At 37.9% G+C, this 13,636-nt stretch overlaps 1 protein-coding gene across 2 annotated transcripts in view; it reads left to right on the top strand.

Annotated features, from left to right (window-relative positions):
* The window catches only part of UNC5C (unc-5 netrin receptor C), a gene marked incomplete at both ends in the record, with an annotated part of 346,897 nt that overhangs the window by 221,173 nt on the left and 112,088 nt on the right, over positions 1-13,636 (top strand). For both annotated transcript variants that reach the window (XM_080797109.1, XM_080797108.1), the window contains one exon: positions 10,871-11,014. In XM_080797109.1, coding sequence (XP_080653235.1) covers positions 10,871-11,014 — 144 coding nt within the window. The remainder of the gene's footprint in view (positions 1-10,870; positions 11,015-13,636) is intronic.

Below are 13,636 nucleotides of genomic sequence, written 5' to 3'. Positions count from 1 at the left end.
GTATAGAAATATTTTGAAAAACTATCAGAACACAGTTATTTTCCAGTCCCTATATAAAGTTAAAATTGAAAATCGGTATCTCAGCAGTAGTTCAAATACATACACCTCACTTGAAAATATAAAATGCTAATATTTTTCATTTCTACTTGGAATTTCGTGAGTTAAATTTTCCTTCTTATTGTAAATTAATGAGTCATTCTTGTATATTAGAGTTCCTTTAAAAGACAAAGAAAAATTATTTTCATCGGTACTGGACCTGGATTTACTCAGCTATTAAAAACAATTTTGAAGAATCTAAAAAACATTTTGATAACTCAGCTTCCCCTGCCACCCCATTCTTAGTGTGAATGCCAAGCACGTTCCAAGTTTAATTCAAAGTTGTGTTTGATGGTCTTTCTGACTAGGGAAGGAGGTACAACTTCCATCATGACTAAAAGTTCCTTTCCTTTAAAATACATTTGGATATGATCACGTATCTTTTCTTTTTTGGGGGGGAGGGCTCACGTATCTTTTAAATAAGTATTAATAATGTCCTAGGGGAAATATTCTTTCATTAATTCAATAAATACTCATTGTAATGCCACAGAGACAGCATGTAACTGGCACAAATCTCTACCCTGATAGAGCTCACATTCTGGTTGGTAAGTGAAGGAAGACCTTAGAAGACAAGATTGTGCTCATTAATTTTAAATCGTCATTAAAATGTGGAAGTTTGCTTATTTAGTCCCAAATTAGTTAGAGCTAACCTGTTTAGTAATTTCCATTCAGCTGATTAATGTTCCCGTCTCACCTGTATAATAGAATATGGATATAAGGAATTTGTAATAGATGAGCTATGCAAGCATTTCGACCACAGAAAAAAGTAGACTCTTCCACTCATCTTGTCATGGTAACTTCACTTTATCTACAGTTTAATATAGTGAGAATCCTAGAGGATTGGTAAATCTCTTAAAGGTAAATCACTAAAACTCATTCCTGCTGTCAAACTCCATATCATAGACAGATCTGCATTGCGCTAGATGATTAATGTCCCCACCCAGACCTGATTCTCCCAGCTCTGCTACAAAGTTCCACAACTAGCCATGTCTTTCTCAAGTGGGTGTGTGTCTAATATAATTTCCAATCATGGTGCTCCTCCCCTCTCCTGAATCTATGTTAGTAACTCCAGTTCTAATTTTGTGGATAGAGTATAGTCGTATTCCCAAAATAATTATTATTATTATACAGTGTGTGTGTGTGTGTGTGTGCATGTGTGTGTGTATTTAATTTAGTATATATATTTAAGAGATTTCAAGTACTTTTGTAGCTGTTATTCCATTTCTTTCCTCACAAGCCAAGTTCATATCTTTATTTTGTAACTTAAGAAACCAAGGCTTGATGAATTTAGAACTTTTCAAAATTCAGTAAATACAGGACAAGAATTTATTTTCTTATCTAAGGAAATTACTAGGTTGTTGTGTATTAGGTATTTATCTAATATCCCGGTTGTAACAATAATTGCCCTGGATAAGTTGCCTTTTTTTTAAATGAGCCTTTCTAGTTTGGTTTAAAAGTTTCCTTAAGATTATGAAATATAATGCTTTTAAGACAAGCAAGTATGTGTCCCCAATATCCTGTGTATGAACTGTTATAAGTGGCAGTCCCTCCAGAGGCAATTGCACTTAATGTTTGTTTCTAAATTATATGAGGTAAATATAAAATGAAACCCCAGTGGTATGAGTATTATTATTTTTCTTTTTTTTTTTTTTTTTTTTTTTAATATATATTATTTATTTATTTATTTGTCAGAGAGAGAGAGGGAGAGAGAGAGAGCACAGGCAGAGGCAGAGGGAGAAGCAGGCTCCCCGCCAAGCAAGGAGCCCGATGTGGGACTCGATCCCAGGACGCTGGGATCATGACCTGAGCCGAAGGCAGCTGCTTAACCAACTGAGCCACCCAGGCGTCCCGAGTATTATTATTTTTGATATAAGTGTTGGTCTCCACCATCAGACAGTGTTTTCAGAGGCTCACCAAGAATATTGCTCTCAAGCTTTTAAGATTAATGCCTTGATGTAAGATCAGAAATCTGAAAATAGCTTTTGTAATAATAATTAAAATTAAAATTATTAAAATTCCATTAAAAGTAAATCAGATTAGTCTTGTTTACTAGTTGAGAAAGATTAATTTTCCTAAAGTATGTGTCACTGGAAAAAAACACCATTTTACCAATTTGCCATTTTTACAGATTCCCCACTCCACAGAACAAACTTCTCCAGCTGCCATTCAAGGCTTTCTGTGAGTCTCTCTTCTATCTAATTCCATGGTCTTATTTCTTTACTCCATTCATGTAAACTATTCTTCCCTGTAGTGCTCCAGGCTTTTTCATCTCTGCCCTTTGGCTTTGTGCTATTCTATCCTCCTGAAGTGTCTTTGATTCCTCTCTGAGTCTTTAAACCCAGACCATGCTTCAGCATCAAACTCAAATATTCCATTTCCCCAGGTTTACCCTGATCTCTCCATCTGAAGCTATTTCACGATAGCTTTCTTCATGGGATTTTCAGAATTTTCCAAAGAGTAGATTACTTTTATTCAATAAACCAACAGATGGAAAATGCTGAACAAAACCATGTTGAAAGACTTGATGAGATGGGGCTCTGTCTTTACATAGACTGTAGGGTTATATGGTGTAATAAATTGGGGGGAAATAGTGGCCATCCAAATTAAACGTATTTTTTATGGCAGAACTTCTGACCAAAGCCTTCAATTCACTGATCTGCATTCTGAGTTTCTAAGAGGAAGTTACATTAAACAGAAATCCCCAAACCTATTTGACCAAGGAACACCTTTAAAAATATATATATTTATATATTTGACAGAGACAGAGAGAGCATGGAGCATGAGCTGGGTGGGAAGAACAGAGGGAGAGGGAGAAGCAGGCTCCGCACTGGGCAGGGAGCCAGAGATGGGGCTCAATTCCAGGACCCCAGGATCGTGGCCTGATCCAAAGGCAGATGCTTAACAACTGAGCCACCCAGGTGCCCCAAGAACACTTCTTTGAGACAGTTTGAGGAATATTGATATAGTGAAAGGAACAGGAACATTGGATTCAGATAAATATGGCTCTAAATCCTGATTTTGCTAATTATTGGCTGCATGAAAAATTATTTAAACTCTGACTCTGCTCTTTACCTATATTATAAAAATACCCATTCCCAAGGATCATTATGCGGAAGAACTGAGACACAAGGTAGGTGCTAGTTACTTTTACTCTTCTGAGTTGCAATTCAATTTACTTATATGTGGACTTTAACACTACATGGTATTATAGCTATAGATGTATAAACCATTCATTCATTTAGCATACATTAACTGGACAAGTATGTGTGCCAGTTACTGTACCGATGAGTACACAATGCATACAACAGGGTCACTTAGTAAACTCCTATTTGTTTTTAGTGTCAGACAGTAAACTTCTTTTTTTTTTTTTTTTTAAGATTTTATTTATTTATTTGTCAGAGAGAGAGAGAGCGAGCACAGGCAGACAGAGTGGCAGAGGGAGAAGCAGGCTCCCCGCGGAGCAAGGAGCCCGATGTGGGACTCGATCCCAGGACGCTGGGATCATGACCTGAGCCGAAGGCAGCCGCTTAACCAACTGAGCCACCCAGGCGTCCCCAGACAGTAAACTTCTAAAGAAAGGATCCATAAGCAACTCATCTCTATGGCTACCTTGGAAATGTTCTTGGTGCTCAAGAACTATCTCCACAATGAATTGCGAAGGACAGAGACCGTATCTGCCTTCTTTACCACTGCGTCCCCAGCACACAGAACAGTGTGTGGCACATGGCTGAATCTCTATAAATACCTATTAAATGAGTGGCTGGTAATAATAAGGGTAGAGTAATGATAAGGGTATAGCAATAATAAGGTCTGTAATTCACAAGTTCATGGTTAAATCAACCTCCAAGAATAGAGTATTCCCCCCACCCTTATGGACAGGATTTTTTTTTAATTTTGTTAAAATTACTTCTTTTGAAATTACCAGTGTATTTCATGAAATAAAAACAGAAAGTAATGCATGTAGTTATGATTTAGATAATCATTAAGAATTATACTTTAAAGAAAATGTTAGAATATGTCTTCAAATATGTATGTAATAAGTTTAATGTTTTATGAAAAATATTTAGATGAGTAATGTATTTGCTATGTCAGTGGAGTGTGCTTTATCACATTTTTACAAAATCACTTCATTATATTCCAAAGAAATTGACACACAAGGAGGAAGTTAAATACAGAAAGATTTTAGCTCCCCTTTTGGTCACGGAAGGAGTTCTTGGAACAGACATTCAACAGGTTTTTCATCACTAAAGTTTAGAATGCGAATAAATCATGGATCACAACTGGTAGAATTAATCTATTAACTCCTTACCACTGTCTGTGTAAGAAAGAGCATTTTGCATACCCTCATACTCCAATTATCATTAATACTTGCAGCTCTAAGTTTGGTGGTACTTGGAAAGTCAAATCAGAAAAAGGAGGACTGGTTCTCCTGTAACATCTAAAACCTGACACTTCTGCAAAGGCAAGGGAAAAACAGTATTAGTGTTGTCAGAGTATCATTTATAACTATTTTAATATCATCTTGCAATTAACATTTCAAGTCTTAAGGGGGAAAAACAGCATTCATCTGTGGTCATCATATAGCTTTCTAAAACCACTCCCCACTCCAGATACATAATCTAATAAATATTTTCTTCTCATTTCTAGACAAAACAAAAACATAGTGAAGCGAAACACAGATCCTCATTGGACAAGGAATTCCAAACAGAACCAAGTAACTAGAAATTATCACGTAAAACAGGAAGTCAGGTCAATGACCTAGATATGAAATGCTTCCAAGCAACTCCCTTGACCCATTCAGTCCCAGCCATGTTATTCTTTGATTTTTAGGTAAATTCATCTTGATCACAAAGATAAAAAATGTAATTAACAAATTATGCTTATAATAAATCTAATATACCTGTGATTTTTAATGATACAAAGTAATATTAGTTAGATGGCCTGTTTATATATTAAATATATTAAAAATCCAAGGAAAACATTTCAGAGAAAAATTGATAAATTATGTGTTTCCAGTGTCTTTTCCTGATGTAGTTTAAAGAGATGTAGTTTAAAGATGACTTCATGTAACATGACCCATGTCTTGATTGTAAGGTTCTGCCTTTCGGGTTACCATATTTTGATTATTTTAGTGAGTAGCTGAAAAACTGTCAGGGTTTTGTTGTCTTGGTGGTGTGTTTTGTTTTTTGTTATGACAGCCTTTTAAATAATGCCGCTATTTTGAGTGATTTTAATTTATATTAAGACATCTAGGGGCGCCTCAGTGGCTCAGTTAAGTGTCTGCCTTCGTCTCAGGTCATGATCCCCACGTCCTGGGATTGGACTGCATTGGGTTCCCTGCCCAGTGGGAAGCCTGCTTCTCCCTCTCCCACTCCCCTTGCTTGTGTTGCTTCTCTTGCTGTGTCTCTTTCTGTCAAATAAATAAATAAAATCTTGGGAAAAAAAGACATCTAGCACTGATACGTACCATGTTTTAGATCATATTAGTGAAAACTAATAGGATTAAACTCTGGGAGATAACATGAAAAAGAGACCATGCTAATTCAATAAAGTGTTGTAACATATTGCAGATCATCCCTACCTGAGCATCATTCATTTCCCAGCAACCTCTGTCCTATGAACATACTATAATGAGATTTGGTCAAGTGACCTCTGCAGTTCTTCTCCCAATAGGGAGAGTGTTGTAGGAGGCTGAATTGGTAGGTCTACACAACATGATGTCTCAAACCTTCCCTTTGCCTTATGAAAGTACAGTCATTAAGAAGAAATACAACTCAGACATACATAACACCTACATCTAATGTGAGCTTAATATGCTGTTTAGCAAAACATACATGGGATATCAGAAGGCGAGGATTTGATGACCACATTTTATTTATTTTTATTTTTTTTAAAGATTTTATTTATTTATTTGACAGAGATCACAAGTAGGCAGAGAGGCAGGCAGAGAGAGAGGGGGAAGCAGGCTCCCTGCAGAGCAGAGAGCCCAATGCAGGGCTCGATCCCAGGACCCGAGATCATGACCTGAGCCGAAGGCAGAGGCTTAACCCACTGAGCCACCCAGGCGCCCCTGATGACCACATTTTATAAAATCTTCTGAGATGATGCAGGATTTTGGAGTATCACCTAATAAACGAGATAAAAGAACACAGTGCTGGAGACGATGTTTTGTCCATTTTTACAATTTCTGGAACTTAACCTAATTTTTGACATTAGCTGACTCTTAATGTTTGTTGACGGTACTAGAGATTAAATTTCTCTGGGAATGTAGATATTGCTTTAAATAATTATACAATAGTATTCATCATGTATTTGGATCATTTTGTAACAGTCTATAAGAAAACAATATTTGTGGTGCCTGAACCCTATTAGAAAATTAAAATTTTGCTAAAGATAAGGAATAAATATCATTTTACCAGATTTTATTGCCATATGCATGTATAGCCATACAAAGATCCAATCAGAGGTTTGCATTTGCATCTGGATTTCTAAAATCATTTGAAACTCCCTATTAGCAAGTGCATATTCATATTCATTATAAGTCTTCTTGATATAGCATGCTAATTACTTGCCTGCACTCTGGCTCCCAAACCACACTGAATCCTATTATAAAAGCAGATCAGTGCAAACTTCAAACAGCATGCATCCTGGAGATGCCACTATTAAAGGAAGAATACTGATGGAAAATCTTTGATCTTATCAGACTTGATGGAAAATACCCATTTGTATTTGAGTAAATCTGTAGAACGAAGCATTCCCCCCCACCCCGCTCCCCGCCTTAAGTAACCTGAAACCAATTTCAAGTTCCCAAATGCTCTTCAAAGCAGCCCGCCTTGGAAGTAATGCTGATGGCATTACAAATTTCAAGGCAGCTTCCTTTTTCCATCTGGGGACTTCAAGCAGATTTAAAATTTTACTTTCAAAGAGAAAAGATATTACCTCCTCTTACCCAAACCACTAGCCTCTGGTTTGTTGAGGAGAATGTCATAGGTAATGAACTTATCTACGGTAATGGAAAGATGGCTTATAACAAAGTATCTCAGAGCTTGACTAATGCAGCTGATTGTAGGGCATTCTAAACTCGAAGTATTGAGACACTTACTGCTTCAGTCCTTTCTTGGTCTAGTGCTGTTGATCAAAAGTTGGAATGTAAACTTTGGGTGTGTGGCAGGACAACCCTACCCAACTCATCAATCCATCTCCTCCTGAATGGGGCACCTGTGAAGCTGAAGACAAAAATCGGTGTGTGCTTGACTCCTGCACCCACAGCGAGCCCGAGCCACACAATTCAGAACATTCATACTGTGAATAATCCCTGTAGCAGGAGGGTCGGTCTGTGGCTTCTTAAAAAGCCTCAGATTTGTGGTCTGTAGAAATATCCATGGGCCTCTTTGGGCTGAAGGATACAGAGGCCCTAGTGAAGTTGCCCTAACATTTAATTAGGTTTCCTGTAATTGCTTGAAGTAAACAGGCAGAGAAGGCGGGGAGAGGGAATAAGGAATGAAACCTGAGGTTATCATCTTGGGACACAAAACATTTGTGTGTGGTTTTAATATCCTGAGCCCGTTTGTTGCTGCCCTGCATTTTGGAAGAAACCATTACAGTTCTGAGGAAATACACACTGCAGGTTTATCAGCCCTTGGGTGAGTGTAAATTTCCTGCAATAACTTTTAAAAGAAGAGTTTCATTTCCAGTAACTGAATTTCTGCATAAAGAGAGGGGGTATAAACAAGCAAAACTGGCAAAAGTATGAAATTCCAGAGAGTGGAATAAAAAGAAAAGTGGGAGGCGAGTGGGAAAGCTGGGCTCCACCTTCCCATGATCATCTAGAGATCAGAAAATGAGAATTATTACAGTAGGACAGGAAAATGAGAAGACCTATGCAGGGATTAGGAGAGTGGGAAAGAAGTGGTGTTTTTTGTTAATAAGTCAGGATTTCTGCTGTGGAGATTGTCTTATTATTAGGACATTGACTAAAATAATACAGTAACATTTTCATGGAAGGGTGAGGGATTTAGATATGCCAGTTACTTGAAAATTATTATTATTTTTATTTTTTTAAAGATTTTATTTACTTATTTGAGAGAAAAAGAGAGACAGACAGCATGAGTGGGTGGAGGGGCAGAGAGAGAGGGAGAAGCCGACTCCCCACTGAGCAGGGAGCCCGATGCAGAGCTTGATCCCAGGACCCCAGGATCATGACTTGAGCCAAAGGCACACAGACGCTTAACCAACTGAGCCACCCAGGCAACCCTTGAAAATTCTTTTTAAACGGTCACTGTGTAAGCATAAAAGCCTTGTTAATTTTCAAGACTTTAAAATCACGTTAAATATGTTTAATAAACTTTTGGCCATAGAGTTAAATCATCAGGACCTTGCCCTGCTTTGGGCTTACAAAATCCACTTTCTTGGGCTTCATTTCAATTCAGGGACCCTTGAGTAGATCTGAGGGCAGAGTTGTTTCTATGACTCAAGTCCTCTCAGTTCTCGATAGAAAATATTGCTTATTTTCCCTGTGGGACAGCATCTACTTCTGTTGGGAATTCATTAATTTTCCTGAAGGCATTTACCCATTTAAGCATGTTCTAGGTTTAAGGGTAAGTTCTGGAATACTCTTTTTTTGGTGTCTTTAGGTGACACCTTCATATCACCTATACCAAGAAGTCATAGTCAAACAGTTTAAGAAATCATATCTTCTAGGAACTAAGCTCTATATCTTATACATATCATACATACATGTGTGTGTGTGTATACACATACACATATGTAGGTAGATATTAATTCTCATCTGATGATGTCATCTACTTGCTTAAAATACTTTAATGATACCCATGACTTTCAGAAAGAAGTTCTAAATCCTAAACATGGTGTGCAACAGATTCTCAAACTATAGGACACATCTAAATTCTTTGGGTTCATGCTAAACCACAGATCTCTGGGCCCAACTCTCAAGGTTTCTTATTCAATTTGAGTCTGGAATGGGAGCCAAGAGTTTGAACTTCCAACAAGTTCTCACTTGATGCTGATGAAACTGTTCTGGGGCCACACTTTGAGAACCGCTGGTCTACATCACTGTGTTTTGACTGATCTTTTTCTTGTCTCTCTTTATCTCATGCCATTCTTGGTGCTCAACTGTCTTCTGGGTTCCCAATCTCCCCATTCTCTTTCTCGCTTCTTCTCATATGTTCTGTCCCTCCCCCTTAGATAATTTAACCAATTTAACTCATGTTGAATCCTTCATGCTAAGTTGGGTTCACTTGTTATTCACTCTCATTTTTCTGTGTACTTCTTTGTAGCATTGAACACAATTGTAATTAAGTAATAAATTGCATAATCTGTAGTTAATATGCACCCCCTTCACAATGATAGAAGTTCTTTGGGGGTAATGACTGTCCTACTCATCAGAGATTCACAAGTCCCTGGGGCAATACCTTTCCCATAACTGATATGAAATAAATATTTGTTCAATGAATGAATGAATGAATACATGAATAAAAAGTACAAAGCAATATATTTCATCTTTCATACTGTGCTTATACTTAACCCTAAGGGTCTCCCTGTTAGTTGTCTCAATAGGCACTTCATTCTGAAAGAATGTGCAGGAAAATTGGCAGTTATCCACATACATTGTTCAGATGATCCTTCTTGCTCAGTGCAAAGAGGCACATTGTAGAATGACTCTCTAAAAAAGACTTTGATTTATCAAGATAAATACTCTTCAAATGATAACCCCAGATTCTTAGTTCAATTTTTGTTATTCAAGATTACATAATGCTGTAAAATAAAATCCAATTATTTGAGCATTTTAGCTGGAAGCCACTTTTAACAGGATTTTGGTTACATTACAATTATAGAGAAACATTTGGGCTTTCAAAATATTATGCATGAAAACTTAAAGTCATACATTCTTTGAATAGAATAGCAGGGATTTGTTAACTAAGGCTGGTATTTTTTTTTTAAAGAAAACAGTTTTAAAAAAAAAAGAAAACAGTTTACTTTAATAACTAAAAACAACTATAAAAATAACGTAGTTTTAGATAAGCACCATATATTTATATAGTACTGGGTCATATTATAATAAAATCTGATGTATTATATACAGATATGTTTGATTTTTGCACTTATGATTACAGTTTTAGGTCATTCTCATTTCTTGTTAAGGAAGTTATAGTTATTATAAAACTATGTAAAGTGTTATAAAATTGTATATAGCTGTGTGGTACCAGATGAAACGATAATAAAATGTGATATATGCTTATATACATTAACCAATATATATTAATAATTTATATACTTATGATTATAGTTTTAGCTTATTCTCTGTCATTTCATGTTAGGAGTTAGGTAGATTTAATCATTGTAAGGTTATGTATAGCTCATGGATATCTTACCCATGACCTATATAATGGGGGCACAATCCTTAGAAGATGTGAAACCCGTGTTCATGTTTGACCATACCAAGGAAGCTAACTCAGCAGAAGGTGAATATTTGTCCAACTCTTTGGAAAAAAAGTGTAATTTTGTGCTGTGATAGATCTACTCCACTTTCATCTTCTGATGAAAGCAGAAGATTTGAAATAGCAAATAAGAAAATGAAAAAGTTGGGCATCAAATAATGGGAGCCAAAAGAAGATCACAGGTGGAGAGAGACAATATCTGGGCTGTTGATCGATGGCATCAAGATGGATCGCTGGGGGGAAATACATGGTATGATATTTTGTAGTTTGCCAGTAATAAGGCTTCTCCTGACTTAAATCTCCCTTTCTCTTGTCAGGTCTCATTGTCCGGGAAGTGAGCATTGAGATTTCGCGCCAGCAAGTCGAAGAACTCTTTGGGCCTGAAGATTACTGGTGCCAGTGTGTGGCCTGGAGTTCAGCGGGCACCACAAAGAGCAGGAAGGCCTACGTGCGCATCGCATGTGAGTCATGGCGTACGGACGCGCTGGGCTTCAGAACCTGGCTAGAATGTGGGCAGATGTAGGCTGTCACTGGCTCTAGATTCAAAGAACCCTGGTCAGAACTCCCAGATTTCTGCATTGGAGCTACACATTCCCCTTACGTCACCAGAATATATTTTTTGTTTTAAGACAGGGATATGAAAGAACTAGTGATTTTTTTAAAAAAGATTCTGAGTTTTCATTTTTTTTAATCTGGTAAGAATGAGGCTATAGGAAAACCAACTCTATTTCTTTAATGAGTTTATTCTGCCAGTGTGTTAAAACAATGTTGATTAGTTTTACTACTAGAAATAGAAATTACCCATACAAAGCTTCTCTATTTATTTTTTGGAACCACTAGAATGCCTCAAAATACACCACTGTTTTCCAAACTGTGTTAAATTCTGGAGTATTCATGCTTATGAAGAGGTTAACACAGAACAGGGTTCCATAAGCAAATAAATGTGGGAAATATTTTTTTTGGATGAAGTTAAATAGGTTTATTCATTGCAAAATTCTCAGATTTTTTAATATGCGAATGCATATTATGCTCAGAAAGATGTTGCCTGCAGCTCTTCTGCAGACCCCCTTTCCCAAGGAGTGCTATTCACATCTTGAGCGGCATGAATGCTGGTTAATCTGTCTTAAGGTTCCATATTGAGATATTTTCTCAAGTCTGAGACTGCTGAAATCCATGTGAACTATATTATTTGAACTCTTTTGTATGCGTGCATTTTATCAAATTGTTAGTGATGGATGTCAGTATCACCCACCTCTCACAAGTCACTGAGTCCCAACGAGTCCCAATAGTCTTGGCTCTGAGGCTTCTCCCAATTCCGTACTCTGCTCTTCCCTCTTCTTCTACTTGATCTAAGTCACAGTGGCTGCAAACATATCCCAGTTAGTCTCCATGGCTGCCACTGTTTCCCTTTTCTAGTCCGTCCTCCGTATTACCACAAGTACAATCTTTCTGAAACTCAGCTCTCTGCACAGGGTGCCTCCCTCTCTGCTCAAATGTTATAGTGGCTTGTGAGATGAAGTAAAGATCCCTTATGGTGCCATGTGCCATCATATGAATCTGCTAGGACTGTCATACAAAGTACCACAGACTGGGTGACTTAACCAGTAGAAATCTCTTTGCTCACAGTTCTGGAAACTACAAGTGTGAGGTCAGGGTGCCAACAATGTTGGCTCCTCCCAGAGCCTCTCTCCTGGGCCTGTAGATGGTTGATTTCTTCATGTCTTTGCACGTTCTTCCCTCTGTAACTGCAGTCCCAGATTTCTCTTCCTGTAAAGACACCAGTCATGTTGGATTAAAGGCACCCTAAAGACCTTATTTTAACTTCATTACCTCTTTAAAGGCCTTGTCTCCAAATGAAGTCACATTCTAAGGTCCTGACGTGAAGGCTTCAATGTGTGAACAATTCAGCCCATGACAACCATATTTCATAGTTTAGACATTCAACCTATGTTTCCAGCTCCAACCAGAGAGAATGTTTCCATTTTCGTCACACTAGATTAGCAATTCTTTGATGTCTGTGCTTTCCAGCTGTTGTTCACAATGAAGGGTTTCACCCTTCTCTTACTTCTGTTCGTTATTTGTAAACATTCATTTATTTAACAATATTTAGTAAGCGTTTAGTCTGTTCTTGGGACAGTTTTAGGTATTGGGTATGGAGCTAAAATCAAAACAGTTAATGACCTGCCTTCGTGGAGTTTATTTTCAGGTGGGCAAGGGCAAACTCAAAATCAAATAGATGATAATCACGACCAGAGCAGATGGTAAGTGCTATGAAGAGAAGTAAAGCAGGAAAAGAGGGTATGTTGTCCTGGGGGAGGGTGGTCAGGGAACTTCTTTGGAAGATGTTCACAGTTGAGGAAACATGAAGGCGGGGAACGGGGACTCAGGCAGAGGGAGCTGTACGTGCCACAGGTACCAATACTCAGAGGCAGGTATGCACTGGCCCTCCCAGGCAGATGGATCAGGACACTGTAGGTCTAACGGCTTTGGTTCTTAGCTTGAGAAGAGAACCTTGGAGTGTTCTCAGCAGAACAATTCATGATCTGACGTCCATGTTAGCAGAATCACGACTTGTATTGAGAATAGATCAAGGGTAGAAGCACAAAGCCCAGTTATGAGGCTGTGTCTATGAGCGATGTTAGACTTACATCGATTAGAAGCAGCGAAGGGGGTGCAGCCTGGCTCCTGGATGCAGCAATTCTCCTTATTTGTGTGGGGGGGTTATGTTCCAAGGCCCCCAGTGGATGCCTGAAACCACAGATAGTACCAACCCCAACATAGGCTATGTTTTTTTCTGTATATGCCTATGATAAAGTTTAATTTCTAAATGAGGCACAGTAAGAGATTAACAACAATAATGATAAAATAGAACAATTATAACAATATACTGTAAGAAATGTTAGTGCATGTGGTCTCTCTCTCAAAATATCTTACTGTTTTTTACCCCCCGCTCTTCTTCTGATGCTGTGAGATGATAAAATGCCTGCGTGATGAAGTGAATGGCACAGGCATTGTAACATAGCGTTAGCCCACCCTTGACTTTTCTGATGATTAGTCAGGAGGAGGCTCATCTGCTTCTGGAC

Source organism: Martes martes (assembly GCF_963455335.1).
Source record: "Martes martes genome assembly, chromosome: 2".
Lineage (NCBI taxonomy): Eukaryota > Metazoa > Chordata > Mammalia > Carnivora > Mustelidae > Martes > Martes martes.
The sequence above is the reverse complement of the archived record's forward strand: the minus strand, read 5'-3'. Positions and strand labels throughout refer to the sequence as shown.